At 47.4% G+C, this 17638-nt stretch overlaps 1 gene segment (V, D, J or C); it reads right to left on the minus strand.

Moving 5' to 3' along the window:
• Nucleotides 1–194: 194 nt before the first annotated feature.
• On the minus strand, nucleotides 195–7496 carry LOC109269159 (T cell receptor beta variable 30-like). The segment is given in 4 exon segments: nucleotides 195–1079; nucleotides 5544–5848; nucleotides 6220–6347; nucleotides 7084–7496. Coding segments are annotated over 3 exon segments (492 nt in total).
• Nucleotides 7497–17638: the final 10142 nt, after the last annotated feature.

Below are 17638 nucleotides of genomic sequence, written 5' to 3' on the forward strand. Positions count from 1 at the left end.
CCTGTTTGCGTATCCATCCATCCCGTTGTAGCGCCCCTCGTTGGCCATCATGGTGCTCCCATGAGAACACTTCCTGTGACAGCTAGCAAGCCTACCCCAGCTGAGTCCACACGTCTGTGAGAGAATGAGCAGAACCCTTAAAAGCTTGAGCGTGCAGAGGAGGGAAAGCATACAGCAGAGAGAGGAGAACAGGATGACAACAAAGAATATAGACTTTTAAGCCAAAGACACCGAGGTTCCAGCCTCAGCTATGCTCTTATCAGCTATACGATCACGTTGGAGACTCGGCTTCCCTTCCAATAAAATGGGCTGAATCACAACCCTGACTTCATAAGGTGGCTTCATCTTATTAACGCACACGCTATGCATCGCACAGGATGTTTTCCTCAGGTGGCCCAGTTTGGAGCACTTCCGACTCTCCTCAGCCCAGCCACCCTCTTCTGAAAACATTTATGTTTGTTTTTACCCTCCCACTTTTCTAAAAGCGTGGTGCTCGGCCCGGAAGGCAGCACCAGGTGGGCTCTGACCTACATAGGGGAGAGAGAGAGCTCTGCCTCCTCAGTTTCGATGCCGTCCACACTGGGTCCGTTAGGGCAATGTTCAACATCCTGTACCCGCTCGCAGAGCTCACTTTTGACTCAGACCCTGGGTCTTTCTCACAGGTCTTGCAAATGAGCCATATGCTGCTTTCCTGTGTGCAGACCTTTGCTCTTCTCTTTCTGGGGCAGGGGGGCGGGCGGAGGAGGGGAAACAAGAAGACTTGTTTCATTTTATCGCAGTTCGTCAGCTCATCTCTCCAACCCATCTAGTTTCTGAGGAGTCTAAAGCTGTGGTCATCGTATTCACCCCTCCCTCCAACTGCCACTCAGGTCTGACCGTTGCGCCTTTCTCGTCCTTACACAAGTGGCTCATGACGTTCATAGCGAGATCACAGCTCAGTATGGAGCCCACGTTCCTCTGAGCTTCGTCTGAGATCCAGGAGCTGCTCTGACACAGAGCATTCGCTTCTGGTCCCCCTCCGTCCGCAGCCGCGTGGCCCTGGACAGCTCATGTCGCTTCCTGTGCCTCCATCTCCTCGTCTGTGAAGTAACGAGATGGGGTAGAGTGATGTCTAAATAATCTTCAAACTCCGCTCTTCTGATTCGGTGATCCGAGGTCTGCAGGCCCCGAATCACCATGAGGGAGATAACTCAGGGGATCTAAGTTCTCCCTAGACCCGAATCACTCACTGAGCCACCGAGCCTCAGAGGCTGCCTCTGGTGTGAGGGGGATGGGCTGACCCGGGAACCCCGTGCTAACAACCGGCACCTGGAGCCTGACACCTGTTCCCTGGCCCTCCTCCAGGAAAGAGGCCAGGCCCCGGAGGAGGAGAAGAAACTAGTGTTGAAAGGACAGTGGCCTGGAATCAAAGGCAGGAAGTAAAGAGATGCAGGTTGGGGTCTTTGAGGAGACAACTGGGGCAGGTTTGGGGGTGTCTGAGCCCAGTGCGGGCTGCTGAGCTGTTTATCTCTGAGCAACATCAGCCCAAGTAACAACAGACACCCACCTGCCCCTGGAGCATCTCAGGGACTCACAACAGGATGTGGTTTGACATTTACCAGGTCCTGCATCTGGGGGCCTGTGAAAGTCCTTCCCCCCACCACCCGCCCTCTGAGGACCATGAGAACCACACTCACCACATCCCCATCCCGCCCCCACCCCTTCCCTGCCACTCTTTCTACCTGGGCCTCAGATGAGCACCCTGGTGGTGGAAAATACAACTACAGAGAGGAGAGGAAAACCCCTCTGGAGGGGGAATCTAGGCACCTGAGTGTCCCATGCAGACCTCCCCGCCCCCAACCCGGCATCTACACCTGCTGGAGGTGGACCCCCCCTCACCCCCCGCCCCAGCAGAGGCCGCAGGGGGCACCTTGGAGATAGTGAGGAATGAAAACAGCTTGCAAAACTGCTCTAACCCAACTGGGGTCCCTTCTGGCCCCACATCCCTCAGGCAACTCCCTCCTCCCACCTGTCCCCTAAATGGGCCCCCACCCCCGCTTGTGCCCCCCCAACTTCCTTCCAGTCATCTAATGAGAGGGGCTAATGAGTCACAGGAAAAAGAGCCCTAGATAATCAACAGACTGAAAATGGATGGTCCCTGGGTATCTGGGCAGGTGTCTGTGTGCCTGACTCCCTGGGTTTCTCGAAGCATCGTCCCCTACTGCTAAGATCTGCAAGGTCTGCGTGACAGATATTTTCTACCCCATCTGGGGAAGAGGAGGAGGGAGACCTGAGTACAGAGACAACAGAAAACCAGAGAGAGACAATACCCTGAAGGAGGGACTAGGAAATGACAGGCTCTACAACAGGCCAAGCCGGCTTTGCAGCAGCTCACAGGGCTGGGACATGCTCAACCCAAAGCATATAATCCTGGACAAAAAGACGAAGCAGCCCAATTTCAGTGTCACCAGCTCCCCAAACCTGGGCCTTCCCCACCTTCCTTGGCTAGAGAGAGGCCCCGGCTTTCTTCCTATCGGTCCCAGGAGTGCGTGGAGTTTTGCTGGCCACCAGCGTGTAGCTTGGGGTCTTCCACATGTCGGTGGCCTAGGAATGACAAGCGTGGGAATGGTTTTCCTGACACACCTCCAGAGTCCGCCAAGAACGGGGTCCTGGCACCTCTCCTAGAGAGGAGGCAGCTTCCTCTGCCCCAGGCGTAAGTGAGACTGGTGACTTCCTGGCGGGAGATGGTGTCTGGGCTGCTTTCTTCTGTCCCCTGAAATTAAGGCGACTGTAGATCTCCGAGCCCTTAGACATGGGGAAACCGTTAAGGATGAGGACTCATAGTCATGACTAGGGCAGGAACGTGGAGGATAGGAATTTGTCTTGATGAATTTGGATGGTTTTCGAGTCTCTCCTCGACTAGCCTCCCCTGACCTGCTAATGTCCTCTCGTTTCCCTGTCGCTCGGTGCAATGATCAGAGCTGTTCACTCACGGCTTTCCTGGAACTCACGATATCCACTGGGACCTCCACATTTCTACTGAAACAGACTCTGGCTGAGAATGACATTCTGTTTATCTAAATACTAGACTCCTAAAAACCTAACACTCGCTAAAATTCTATCTCCCTCATGAGGTTTTCCAGAACTTCTGAATATCTTATAGGAATGAAAAATCTGTCTTAACCCTCCTACCAACTCCACCTGACGAGTGGTGATTACCTGGAACCCTTTCAGTTAGGAAGGATTCTGAAGCTGCATAAAACCCCACCAGAAAGCACCCCTATTGGAATGGGTACCACACAGGATGAAAATTTCGCGGGCTTGCCATCTGAGTGTGCTCAGCATTTTAAAATATTTAATACATAGCTTAAAATTTAATGTTTTTTTTTTAAAAATAAGTCTTTCTTTTGGGTGAGTTGGAATCAAAATATCTTGTAAGCTAAAAGAGGAAAATAATATCCGTTGAAAATCAGACCCTATAATAGGGCTTTATAACATGACATCACCTCATTTAATATACTTAATCCAATCAGTTTGACAGTTGAGGAAAGAGAAATGATATAATTCGCCCAAGGTTAAGACAACTAGTAAATTTAGCCTCAAAAACTAAATGCCTTAAAAATATACAGACAGTGAAAAGATCAGGAAAAGAGGGGAGAAGTCAACAGGTGAAGTGCAGGAGATCTGGGACAGTAAGACTGTTTACAGGACACTGCCATGGGGAATACAGGACACAGTATATTTGTCAAAAACCATAGACAGGTAAGACATAAAAAGTAACAGGGGCGCCTGGGTGGCTCAGTCAGTTGAGTGTCCGACTTCGGCTCAGGTCGTGATTTCACGGTTGATGGGTTCAAGCCCTGCATCGGGCTCTATGCCGACAGCTCAGAGCCTGGAGCCTGCTTCGGATTCTGTGTCTCCCTCTCTCTGCCCCTGCCCCACTCTCACTCTGTTTCTCTCTCACGCTCTCTCAAAAATAAATAAAATTTTTTTAAAACGTAACAAATATACCACACCAATGTCAGATGTTAATAACAGGAAACAGGGGGATCAGAGGAACAAATGTGAGAACTTTCTCTGTTATCTGCTCAGTTTTTGTGTGAAACTAAGCCTGTTCTAAAGTCTATTAACTCCAAGTTATCAGACAGCACTGTTTCGGGGAGAGATCCAATTCCACCAACGTTCAATAATCAGTTAACAAATAAACATTGGCTTGAAACATCGTTTACTCTTCAATGTGAACCAAACTTGTGCCGTACAAGTATCTTTCCTTTTGTGGTCATGGCATTACTGATTGCTTTCGTCAATTAATATTCTCACACATGGGGAAAAAAGCAAACCAAGAGCCTTGATTAAAACCATGCTGTGACTAGGCCCAGCACCGTCTTGAGGGCACTACATTTTTTTCTTTTTTGATCCCTGTGATGGCTCAGAGTGCCCAGCACATAATAGCTGCTTAATACGTAAGTAGATACTGAAGGGGCGATAGGAGCCCCGGGGCATTATTAAATACCGTCTCCAACCCTACCCGTCTCTGTCTCAGATTTCCCTCTGCAGATCGAATGATGCTGAAAATAAAAACAAATGTCTGAATTGTCCCAGATGAAGTGATCCCAGGGACAGAGTATTTTAAGATTCTTGTGCCCCCTCGTGGAGCACAAGGGACATTAGAAAAGAAAACCTTGTTAAGAATAAGGAGGACGAGGGACGAATGAGGGACTCAGGGATGAGGAAGGAAGTTTGGTTGCCAGGGAAACCGTGGCATCTCTTCCCAGCCACCCCCAGAAGCCTTTTCCTCTCCTTCATGCTCATCCAAATAATTTCTCTTTTTAGGGTTTTAGCATCATACACGCGTGCCCTCGTCCTTTTCCTGTCTCTTGTATCTCTTTGGTCACCATCTGCTTCTCTGCTCCCTCTTTCGCTACAAGGGAAGGGATGAGACACAGTGGAAGACGAATTAAAAAGCCCAAAATCCAAATCAATAGTCAAAATCCCTCAGTGTGGTTTCTGCTCCTAACAAATGCGCACTTCTAGCCGACACGAGAACAGTCGGCTGAACGCCTTGGCCCCTCCCCGCCGCAAAGCCTCACCCAAGCTCCCCCAAGATGTCTACTTGCCACAGAAAGATCAACAAAAGGAGACTCTCCAGGTGACTGAAATTAACCAAGTAAGTCACCTGAGTCGGCATCTTCATAATTGTCCACCTGTCTGCCACCACACCACATCCCGCTGCAGGTGTTTCCCGACTCTCTCACCCCCCAGTGTGGACAGACGGGACTTTGAGAGAACAGGGTGTGAGGCAGGGTCCAGCTCACTTTGAGGGCTGGAGGGTAACAGCCTAGGCTCAGGCATCCGTACACTGGGGACTTGACCGTGTGTGTGCGATTTGCAGGGCCCACACGCGAATACGTTTCTCTTCTCCCTGAGAACTTAGTGAAGGAGAATCTGGCTGGATTCTGTTGTTCTCATATTGGCTGACAATCAGAAACCCAAATATCCTCCGCCCAACCCCAGAGGGAGGGCTCCCGGAGAGGGTGGGGTTTTTGCACAAATGTCTACCTCACCCGGCTCAGTGTGAGACTCCAGGCGCAGAGGTAGAAGCCAGAGTCACTGAGGAGGAGCTTCTGAGAACTCAAGATGAACTGGCCGTCCTGGGGCCTGGAGGCTGTGAAGTTCCGTGGTGCCTCAGGGTCTACCTGGCCAATATTTAGGGAGCGGAAGAGCAGCTGGGGGGGCCCTCCCTCGGCCTGCCGGTACCAATATAGATAAGGGTTTGATTCCCCCTTCACGATGCACTCCAGGGAGAGCGGGCTGCCCACAAGCTGCACCTTGACAGGTGGCCATTGGTGGATGGTCTGAGCGCTGACACCTGAGGGAAATGTGAAAGGCCCCTTAGAGTGGAGGATCCCAGCCAAGCTTGCCTTCCTGCCTGACGTAGGGGAGGCTCAGGCCCTCCCATGGCTCGGGCACGTGGGATCCATCAAAAAGAGTAGACTGCACCCTCCCTCTGGCCAAGGGCGCAGAGGGACACTGGACAAGGGGAGACCACGAGAGCAAACTCCTTCCCAGAGGATAGAGAAAACTAAGATTCAGCACGCCAGCCCCTGGGATTCAAGTCCCATATTTATTCCAGAAAATGGAAGGAATGTACCAAAGAGGTCAATCCGACAGCTGAGGCTCTGGATGCATGGGGTTGGCATGAGGGCTTGAGGGGAGGCTTGCCAGAGAGAGCGTACCCACCTAAGAAAGTGCCCAGGAGAAGGGCAAGGAGACAGCAGGACATAGTTCAAGCCAGCCTCCGCTCATCTGGTACGGGTGGGCTCATCTGGGCCAGAGCTGTGGCTGTGGGGCCCCTCCCTCTCGCAGACCTGTTGCCACAGAACAGAGCGCTCATTTCCCCTCAAGCTGGGGCGGAAATGAGGCTGGTCTTTTCTTAAGTGTGTGATGAATCACCCCATCCTCCCTGGGAACCAGCTTTACCCTGCACTGGTTATCTTTATTGAAATCCTGCAAGTCCTAGTATGTAAATATATTTAATGACTCATTATTTCCCTGTAAACAACAGATGACTCTCTGGCTCCCCCTGGAGACCATCGAGAAGCTTCGAAACCATCAGAGAAAGCGTGACCCTGGCAGGACGATGAAAAGAGATCTCAGTCTCTGAAGCTGGAAACCGGCTTTAGGACATGTCACCTGGGTGGCTGGAAAGGACACCAAAGCGGATCACAGCTCAAGAGATTTAGGTCTTCAGGGTATTCAAAGCAAAAAAAGGCTCAGTTCTGAGGGAAGGAAGCTGTTCTGACAGCCAACCGAGGGATCTGCAACCTCCTCGTCCCTGGCAGACAGAATCTGAGACCTGGACAGGCAGAGTCAACTACTGAACCCATCAGAGTTAGAACCTGGGTTCCGTGTGCCTCTAAGGACCTCACTAGATCTAATTTATGCTCCAAAATGCACCACGAGTAGTGAAAACGTCATGGGGACTTAGGATCAAACAGATTGGGGTTCAAATCACAGCCCTACCTCTTTCTGGTTTAGGAACTCTTAGAAAGTCCTGATCTTCAATGCTGTCATCTACAAAAGTAAAAGGAGTATAACACTTACAAACTGGTTGAAAGATGCATGTTGCCAGGTACAGGCAACTCTTACGAGGGTTGGCTGTTTTTTGAAGTCCAGGGAAAGCCTGTGCCTGCAGTAGACGAGAAGATTTACAGTGGGGTGGGATGGGGGTGGGGGGCTGAGGGAACGACAGAGACGCAAGAAGCATTGCCAGACCATCAGTTCATAGTAGCTAAGGCTGAGAATCTGCTAGGCAGCTGGTAGAACCTCATTCTGCTGAAATGAGTCGTAAGACCCCAAGATGGCGGGAAGACGGCCGACACGTGCCTCAGAACCTCCTCTGCCCTCTTCCTTTGCCATGCTCTGTCCCCTGAACGATTCGTTTTCAAAACATTTATTCACTTTGGGTTGCATGTGATGGAGTGGTTTAAGGTGAGCACCTAGGAAAGGAGGCAGTAGAAGTGACCCAACAGGGAGAGTGAGCCTGCAGCACATAGGGCATTTGTGATGCGTCCCATTTCATCAGGGTCGAGTAACACAATTCAAAGTTCACGCTGGGGTTCTGGCTTCTAAAAGAGTTTCAGCTGCCACACTGTATTTGTGGGACCGTATTCTGGGTTTTTTTTAAAAATCCTTTTCAGTTGAATGAATCCTTTTATAGTATTTATTTAAATAATGGTAAAGCAAGTGGTAAGCATAGCATGCATCCTGTGAACATTTAGAACACATGAAAAATTGCTGTAGCCAATTAGTTGTTCAATCTCCATTTTTATGTCTGTTGATAGGACTCAGTATAACATGTATGCAAGTCAGGACTGCAGGGAGTAAGCCCAAGATGGACACGTGCCCACAGGCATACCCACAGCCTCTTTTCTCCTTTTCTTTCCCTTTCTGTCCTCCTTCCTGTCTGCTCGCAGAATTTGTACTGCGTGAGTGAAGGGAGGGAGACAGAGAGGGGCCGCAGATACAGGGAGAAGGGAACTGTTCTCCCTCTTGATGAGGCTGCATCATCGTTTCATTTGGCTGGCAGGCTTTCACACCAGCTAAGGCCGTGTGGGCCCCGCACGGCCCGTGAGAGTCGACGTAACTCATCGCCCGCATTGGCTCAGTGTCAGCACCACACACGAGAGCAATGCCACCTTCCTCCCTAGAGACGGCACCACAGACTGGAGGGCGAAGAGACGTGTCCTCCAGATCAGGGCAGCCAGCTGGCTCGTGACTCCCTGATCACTGTCACAACTCAGTAGCTTGGAGCTCCTTCCATATGGTTCATGCCTTAGAAAAATATCCCTCACTCTCCATCCCCATCTGCAATATTCCTTGTTCATCCAATTCATTCATATATTGAAATGTGCATGAGAATACAAGTCCTCTGCTCTGTTTCCGCCCATCTCCGAGCGGGAGGAACCAGCCATATCTCCGGCCCAGACGAGGAGGTGTCAACCAGACAAGCTGAACTGAAGGCTGGCTTGAACTATACTGTCTCCTTGCCCTTCTGGGCACTTTCTTAGGTGGGCGCCCGCCTCTCTGGCAAGCCTCCCCTCAAATCCTCTTGCTACCATATTGGGTTTCTTTCTCCATGCTAGATTCTTAATGAATCACTACTGACAGGATATAGCTTTATGCGTGAGGAGAATGACAATAAATAGAACTCTTCTCTTTTTCATTTTAAAACTGAAATCTCTCCCTAAATGATGGATTTGAAAGATTCTTACAGGATCTATTTGTTCCTCTATAAAGGAGTTAAAAATTACTTGGGCTAATGGAAAGGGAGGCGAGTCAACAAAGGAGATGTTCCTGAACTTCTCTGATCTCTCTCTCTCTGTGCCCTGGCCTCTACATCCTGATCAGGAAAAGAAATGAGAGACAGGTGCAGAATCAGAAGCTCAAAGTTTCTTGCAGACGACAGTGATTCTGATTTCCAGGGTGAGGACTACAAGGTCCCCGGTCCCCATGTGTCACAGACTGGGAAGTAGAAATGGTTTGTGGTAAGCAGAGTAATGCCCCTGCCAAGTTGTTAACGTCCTCATTCCCAGAACCTGTGAATATGTTGGGTTACATAGCAAAGGAGAATTAAGGTTGAAGGTAGAATTAAGGTTCCTAATCAGCTTTGTGTAAAATAGGGACATTATCTTGGATTATCCAGGTGTGCCCAATGTAAGCACGAGAATCGTAAACATGGAAGGGGAAAACAGAAGAGAAAGAGGTTTACTGATGGAAACAGGGTCGGAGAGATGCTATGTTTCTGGCCTTGAAGGCCGACGGGGGCCACGAGCCAAGGAACGCAGATGGCCTCTAGAAGCGGCAAAAGGCCAGGAAATGGATTCTCTTCTAGAACCTTCAGAAAGGAACTCAGCCCAGCTGACACCTTGGTGTTAGCTCAGCAAAACCTGCGTCAAACTTCTGAATTATGGAACTGTAAGATAATAAATGTGCGTTGTTTTTGGCCACTAAGTTTGTGGCAATTTATTACGGCAGCAATGGAAAACAAAGACATGTCTCCACAATGCTTCTTGACAGAGAGACCCAAAACAGTCTCTAAGGACCCCCAGGAACTCAGGATAGATCCGGTATAGCCATGCTCTCACTCGTGTCAGAACAGATGAACTGGGAGAAGCCACCAAGACTGGAGAGACCTCCTGGTTGAAATAGGAAAGACATAGAGCATCCTGCATGGATCAGCAGAGGTTGAGGAACAGACACACCAAAGAGGAGCAGACATAGGTGGAGACAGATGGTGAACACCCAGTATGAAGGAGAATTCTGCAGAAAAGATGAACAATGACCAAAGACCGAGTACCCTGCCTGACAATGCCTTGACACTTTGTTTTTTGTTTTACTTTTTAAAGAACACATCTCTCGATTCATTTTTTTAACGTTTATTCATTTTTGAGAGACAGAGAGAGACAGAGCACGAGCAGGGGAGGGGCAGAGAGAGAGGGACACACAGAATCCGAAGCGGGCTCCAGGCTGTGAGCTGTCAGCACAGAGTCTGACGCGAGGCTCAAATTCACGAACTGTTGAGATCAGGACCCGAGTGGAAGTGGGACGCTTAACCGACCGAGCCACCCAGGCACTCCAATTCCTTGACACTTTGTAAGTTCTCCATAACTTAGATACCACCAGGAAGAAGGATGAGGAGAAAAGCATGGCCTACCTGACAAACCCCCAAATAAACCAGGCGTATCCCGATGGAATGGGGACTTAAAAATAAAATTGTATTGGGATATCTGGGTGGCTCGGTTGGTTAAGCATCTGACTTCGACTCAGGTCATGATCTCATGGTTCATGGGTTCGAGCCCCATGTCAGGCTCCGTGCTGGCAGTCAGTGCCTGGAACCTGCTTTCATTTCTGTGTCTCCCTCTCTCTGCCTCTCCTCACTCACAGAGTCTCTCTGTCTCTCTCTCCCCCGCAAAAATAATAAATGTTAAAACAATTTTTTTAATAAAAATAAAATAAAATGATATTAACTTTAGAAAATAACATTATTTTGCCTACCCATACTTGGGGTCCCAAATTTCATTGCCAACTTACATGCATGTTAACTTCAACATTAAAGAGGTGCTATGGAAAACACAAAAATAAATAAGATGTGATACTTGCCTTCTGATAACTTATATCCACCAAGGAAGGTAAGAGGTGGAAAAGTCATTCAGACGGCAAATGGTAAAGGAGTTTGGAGAGTTCTGCTTCCCTCTATGATGAAGAAACTGGTATCCAATTAGTCCCCTGTATTAGTTTCCTTGGGCCACTGTAACCAAGTCCTGCACACTGTGTGGCTTAGAACACCAGAAATTTATTGTCTCACAATTCTGGAGTTTAGAAGTCTAAAATCAAGATGGCGGCAGGGCCATGCTCCCTCTGAAATGTGGAGGGAAATTCTCTCTTGCCCGTTCCTACCTCTGTTGGCTTACTGACAATGTTTGGCGCTCCTTTGGTTGGTAGCTACCTCTGAAATTCCAACTCTGCCCCTGTCATCACATGGTGCTGTCCCTGCACATCCCCCCTTACATGGCGGTCTTCTTTTCAGAACACCAGTCCTCTCGGATCAGGAGCCCACGCTGCTCCACTAGGACCTCATCCTAACTCAACTGATCACACCCACAATGACCCTGGAGCCGGTGAAAAGATCTTGCAAAAGCCTTGCAAAAACGAAAATAATTCAGAACTGGGAGATACGCACTACAAGAAATGTTAAAGGATATCTTTCAGGCAGAATGAAAAAAATAGAAAAGTCCAGATGGAGTCGGTAAGGCAGCTGTCAGGGAAGGCTGGGGGCTAGGATGAAAAAGGAGGGAAAAAGCTTACATGTACAGCACTGACTAATATCGTGAACATAAATATTTCCTCCAGGGCCAAAGTCACGCCGTCTATGGTTTAACGACTAGCAGATGATATTTGCGAATATTTAACATTTGGGTCTCATGAACTGCAAGCCAGCTACAAAATATGACTGATGAAATGTCAATACTAAATATGGGATAAATGTAAAAATGACATTTTTATTTTTTAAATATTGTAAAAAATAAATTATTTTCTACTGCCAACCAAAATGAAGTAAGGGACAAAATATAAAAACCAATAGTGGCTAGGGGGTCCCCGGGTGGCTGTCAGTGAATCATTCGACTTCTGCTCAGGTCATGATCTCATGGTTTGTGAGTTCAAGCCACACATCAGGCTCTCTGATGTCAGCGCAGAGCCCGCTTTGGATCCTCTGTCCCCCTCTCTCTCTGCTCCTCCCCCACTTGCACGCTCTCTCAAATACATAAACAAACAAACAAACAAACAAACAATAGTGGTTAGGGGAACCTAGGTGACTCAGTTGGTTAAGTGTCGGATTCTTGATTTCAGCTCAGGTCATGATCTCAAGGTTTATCAGTTCAAGTCCCATGTCGGGCTCTGTGCTGACAGTGCAGAACCTACTCAGAATTCTCTCTCCCTCTCTCTGCCCTTACCCCACTCATTCTCTCTGTCTCTCAAAATAAATAAATAAATGTTCAAAAATTAAAAAAAAAACAATAGTGGTTAAGACATTAGACATCAGGCAAGGAAGAACAGGAAAAGTCAGGTGAATTTTATAATTGCCAGAGCTGCTCCTTTGAGAGAATTTCCGGGCTGTGGCAAACAGGGGGGAAACCCAGGCGGAGACCAGCAACCCCTTTGAGGTGCGAAGGGAGAGCCACCCAGAAAGAGAATTTGAGAGATCTTCACATCGTTAGTATTTAGCAGAGTGCCGATCAGAGCACAGATGCAAAGAAACTATCTGAGACGGGAAACACCACCATCCAAAAGGATTAAAGAGAACAGTGACTGGATTTCACATGGGGCCAGAAATAGTGCATATTCTCACCAGCCAGATCAGAAAACCTTAAAATTCACAGAGCATTGTGTAGAGAACTCAGAAGTGTTTTGCCTCAGGGGTGGAGAATAATTATCCCTAGCCTAAATGCTGGTCTGGTCCCACCTGACAAATATTTAAAGCCAGACACAAAAGAATCAAATGTTTCCAAGTTGTTTCCAAGTGAGTTAACTGTGTTCTAAAATAGAGCCCAAGAATATTTATAGGAATATAAAAATCCCAATACAAAAGTAGAATTCAACGCGTGGTATGCCATAAAAAAAATTACCAGGCATGCAAAGAAGAGGAAAAATATAATTCACGATGAGGAGAAAAATGAATCAATAAGAACTAACCCAGAACTGACACGGATACGAGAATTAAAAGACAAAGATATTAGCACGGCTATTACAAGTTATCCCATATGTTCAAGAGCCTATAGGGAAGATGTAGCATGTTAAGTACAGACATAGAAGATCTTTTTTTAAAAGCCCCAAATCAAACTCTTCGAGAGGAAAACTACAACATCTGAAATGAAAAACAAATACACTGGTATAGATGAATGGCCTATCAGACAGTGCAGACAAAAAAACTATTAATGAACTAACATAGCATTAAACACAAACCAAAATGAAATAGAGAAAAAGAATTTTTGAAAAATAAACAGACCTTCAGTGAGGTATAGGACAACTTCAAATGTCCTAATATACTTGTAATTAGAGTCCCCCCTACAAAAGAAGAGTGATGGAAAGAAGGGGAAAAAATTACAAGGGGAGACTGGGTGGCTCAGTCAGTTAAGCGTCCAACTTTAGCTTAGGTCATGATCTCATGGTTCAGGATCATGAATTCAAGCCCCGCATGGGGCTCTGTGCTGACAGCTTGGAGCCTGGAGCCTGCTTCGGATTCTGTGTCTCCCTCTCTCTGTGCTCCTTCCCTGCTCACGCTCTCTCTCTCTCTCAAAAATGAATAAACATTAAAAAAATTACAAGAAATCATGACTGAAAATTTTCCAAATTTGATAAAACTCTAAACCCACAGATCCAAGAAGCTTGACAAAACCCAAGCATCACACACACACACACACACACACACACACACACACACACGCATATCCCTCCCCAAGAATACCACAATCAAATTGCTCAAAACTATTGTTAGAGAGGGCACCTCGGTGGCTCAGTAGGTTATGCGCCCTACTTAACCTCAGGTCATGATCTAGCGGTTCGTGGGTTTGATCCCCATGTCAGGCTCTGCACTGATAACTCAGAGCCTGAAACCTACTTCAGATTCTGTGTCTCCCTCTCTCTCTGCTCCTCCCCTGCTTGTGTTCTGTCACTCTCTCTCTCTCGCTCTTCCTCAAAAATAAACATTAAAAATTAAAAAAAAACATTGTTATAGAGATCTTAAAAGCAGCCAGAGAATAAAGACCATTTCATACAGAGGAACAAGAGAAGGAAGCAGAAGTTTTCTTGATGAACACAATGCAAGAAGGAAAACAGTAGAGCAACACCTTTAGTAATAGAAAAATAGTATCAATCTAGGGATGCCTGTGTGGCTCAGTCAGTTAAGCATCTGACTCTAGATTTTGGCTCAGGTCATGATCTCGCCATTTGTAAGTTCAAGCCCCACATCGGGCTCTGCAATGACATTGCAGAGTGTGCTTGGGATTTTCTCTGCCCTCTCTGCTCCTCCGCTGCCCTCTCTCTCTCTCTCTCTCTCAAAATAGGGGCCTGGGTGGCTCAGTCGGTTAAGTGTCTGACTTCAGCTCAGGTCATGACCTCACGGTTTGTGCTTTTGAGCCCCGCATCAGGCTCTGTGCTGACAGCTCAGAGCTTGGAGCCTGCTTCAGATTGTGTCTCCCTCTCTCTCTGTCTCTCCCTTGCTCATGCTTGGTCTCTCTCTCTCTCTCTCTCTCTCTCTCTCTCTCTCTCTCAAAAATAAAATAAAAACATTAAATTTTTTTTATTTTTTTTTCAACGTTTTTTTATTTATTTGTGGGACAGAGAGAGACAGAGCATGAACGGGGGAGGGACAGAGAGAGAGGGAGACACAGAATCGGAAACAGGCTCCAGGCTCTGAGCCATCAGCCCAGAGCCTGACGCGGGGCTCGAACTCACGGACCGTGAGATCATGACCTGGCTGAAGTCGGACGCTTAACCGACTGCGCCACCCAGGCGCCCCAAATTTTTTTTAAATAAATACATTTTTTTTTAAAAAAGGAAAAATAGTGTAAATCTATAATTCCATACCAAGTGAAAAGCTTCATAAAATTCTCTTAAATGTGCTTGTTCTTTTGCCAGATCTCCATTCTGGATGCCAGCTACCTTTTCCCTCTTCTGTCCACAGCCACCCTCATTACTGTCCCAGACAGTTCAGGTTGTGAAGAGAGTAGCCTGTAAAAGCGGGACTGTGGGTCAGCTTTGCCTTGGAAAACAGTTCCATCATCACTTCATTTTACACACGCTTCATGGTTTCTGGCATTAACCACTCCCCTGCCCCCCTTCACTGAAAGCGATTCATCAAACTTCTAGTAGACAAAGTTAAGTCTCCATCTAGGGAGAATTCTGCTGGTTAGAATATAAGGTTTTTCTCCTTGTTGTTACCCACAAAAATTGGCAAAATTACAAGGATCGTTGGGGAGGGTGGTAAGTGTAATTTAGTGCTCGGATCTTGAAGTTACAGGGCCCAATTCATCAGGGAAAAGTCCAAGTGAAAGACCAGAGTTTTAGTGAGATATCAGGACTGACTGGGGAGTACTTACATAGAGATAATAATTGAAAGGTCTGGAACAGGTGAGATCGCCAAAGTAACAAGTGAGAGAAAAGAACAAACACAATTCCAAAAACAGGAATTGCTGAAAATCCAGACTTTTTGACAAAGGAAAGGAAAAAAAAAAAAAAAAAAAAAAGCTTGAGAAAGGAAGCAGGTAGTCCTAGAAGTAAGAAGAAAAATGGGATGGCACCTGGGAGCCAGGAGGAGATGGTGGCTAGAAAGAGAGGGTGAGAATATTTAAAAGGCCATAAAAAGGTCAATAAAATCTGGAGTCAAACTACTGGTATCATTGATGAGAGGTGGTGAGGGCAGGGCGGTGGATGTGAACATTCCCGAATGATAGCAGGCGGGCAGAGAGAACAGGGAGAGGTTAAGGGGGGCAGAAGCGTTGAGGCAAGTCTTTTATCCCAAGGAAATTGCAATCTGGGTATGTTCGAAAGCCAAGAGGAGGAAATCTGAGAAGACAGGAAAATGGAAGAGGCTGAAGACAGAAGGTCACTGAGACACAAGGCAAGTACAAGGCAATTAATTCTTGGGCCCCAGGAGAGGCCCAAGAAATACGAGAAAAAAAAAACACAAAATGTCTAACGGATAGACGTGCAACGAGGAGGGTCAATAGACGTACAGATAGATGCCTAATCTAATGATCGGTGAAATGTGAAGCTTTAAAAAAACAAAGAAACACCATTTCACTCATCAAAGTGGCAAAATGAAAAGAATCAGTAATATCTGACGCTGGTGGGCATGTGGGGAAATGCACTCAGTTTTCACAGCTGGAAAGTAAACTGCAGTAGTCTTTGTGGAGGGTAATTTGGCAATGTTTACTAAAAATGCACATAACACTGACGGAACGATTCACTTCAAAGAAACAGTTCCGTAAAAACACACGTACTTGCAGGCAGTAAGTTTTGCTAGGATTTATGTTACGGCGTTGCTTATAAGTGGCAAGACGTAGGAAACACATAAATATCCATCCGTAAAGGAATGGGAAATAACTATCCATAACATACCATACTATGCAGCAGTATTGTTGAATGAAATAAAGCAATTTGTTGTACCATGGAAATAGTCCCAAGATAGGCTGTTAAGTGAAAAAAAAAAAAAAAAAAAAAAAACCAAGTTGTCGAATAATATATATAAAGCAATATGAATTATATCAAAACACACTCACAAACATACACAAAGCAGCTTCTTCTCTGTACGTGTGTGTGCATATGCACACAGACACATTCATTCAACCAGTAGTAATGGATTGCCTGCTATACATTCCCCTGGGGCTTATATGTTAGGGAGGGATGCAAATAAAGAGAGAGATAAAGGGCTGGAAAAATGCACACCATACTGGTAATGATAGTCGCTTCTGAAAGATAAAGCAGGGGAGGGAAATGTCGAGAGAGACTTTGATTTGCAGGGTTTGTGTTTTTGGAGGCAGAGGGATTTATGTAACACTTACCGAGTACCATTGACTGAGCCCGAGTCTCACTCCGCTTATTTTGAGCAGGGAACTAAATGAATTGAGGTCATTAGGCTCGAACCCCATCTTCTTTTTTTCAGTCCATAGTAAAATCTGTTGAGGAAAGCATCTAAAAAAAGGTGCCAGAATAGTTCACACTCACAGGACGAGGGGTGGTCCAGCTGGAGGTGCCTAGGGGAAAGGCACCAGGGATGGCATGAGCGAATGATCCAAGGCAGGGAGAGACGACAGGTGGATGGGAAGTGCCGAGAGAAAAGATGCTGAGGACGAACTGTCTTGTAAAATAAAGGCATCCGTGCTTGGCCCAAGAGGTGTGAGATTTAAGACCCTGAGGGGTTCCGCACTAGAGAGAGTGAGCTCCTACACGGACGTGGGGGCGGGGAGGGGCACTGGAGAAAAGAACAGGAATAGCCACCGAATCTCTAGAATGTGAAAGGGGTCCGCAGAGCACCATTTCGAGAGGAGTGTGGACTTGAGATGATGATGAGCGGAGGCAGGGTGGGAGACGCGCCCGCCACCCTCCGGGGCCGCTCCTGCCAGGCTGCTGTTGAGAGCTCGCCAGGGGACAGAAAAGCGGGAGAGGCGGTGGCCAAAGAGGACGGCGAGATGGGGCAAAGGTGCCAATGTCGAGACACGGTAGACAGAAAGAGAAAACTATATACAACAGAGCAGACACCAGCCGCATAGAGTCAACAGCGACAGGGATGAGCCTGTGTGCTACCAAGGGGATGGAGGGTGACAATCGAGTCACACAGCGGTGGAAGAGGGTGCCCTGGGCTCCAGGCGTGGCTTCCCTGGGTCACGGAAAGCTGGGCAGGAGGCACAAAGGACGGCCGTTCAGAGGAAAGGCAGAAGGAGAAGCCGGGCGCCCGGCTGCTGTCCCTCCCAGAGCCAGGTGCCCCAAAGTGGAAAACTCAAGCTCAGGATGGGAGAGGCCAGGGCACCCCATCTCTCCGCACACCCTGAGACTGCAGACTTGTGATGAGTCACGTCAGTAGCAACGATTACGTGACCCG

This window comes from Panthera pardus, unplaced genomic scaffold (genome assembly GCF_024362965.1).
Source record: "Panthera pardus isolate Hobbes unplaced genomic scaffold, ASM2436296v1 HiC_scaffold_8, whole genome shotgun sequence".
Classification (NCBI taxonomy): Eukaryota; Metazoa; Chordata; class Mammalia; order Carnivora; family Felidae; genus Panthera; species Panthera pardus.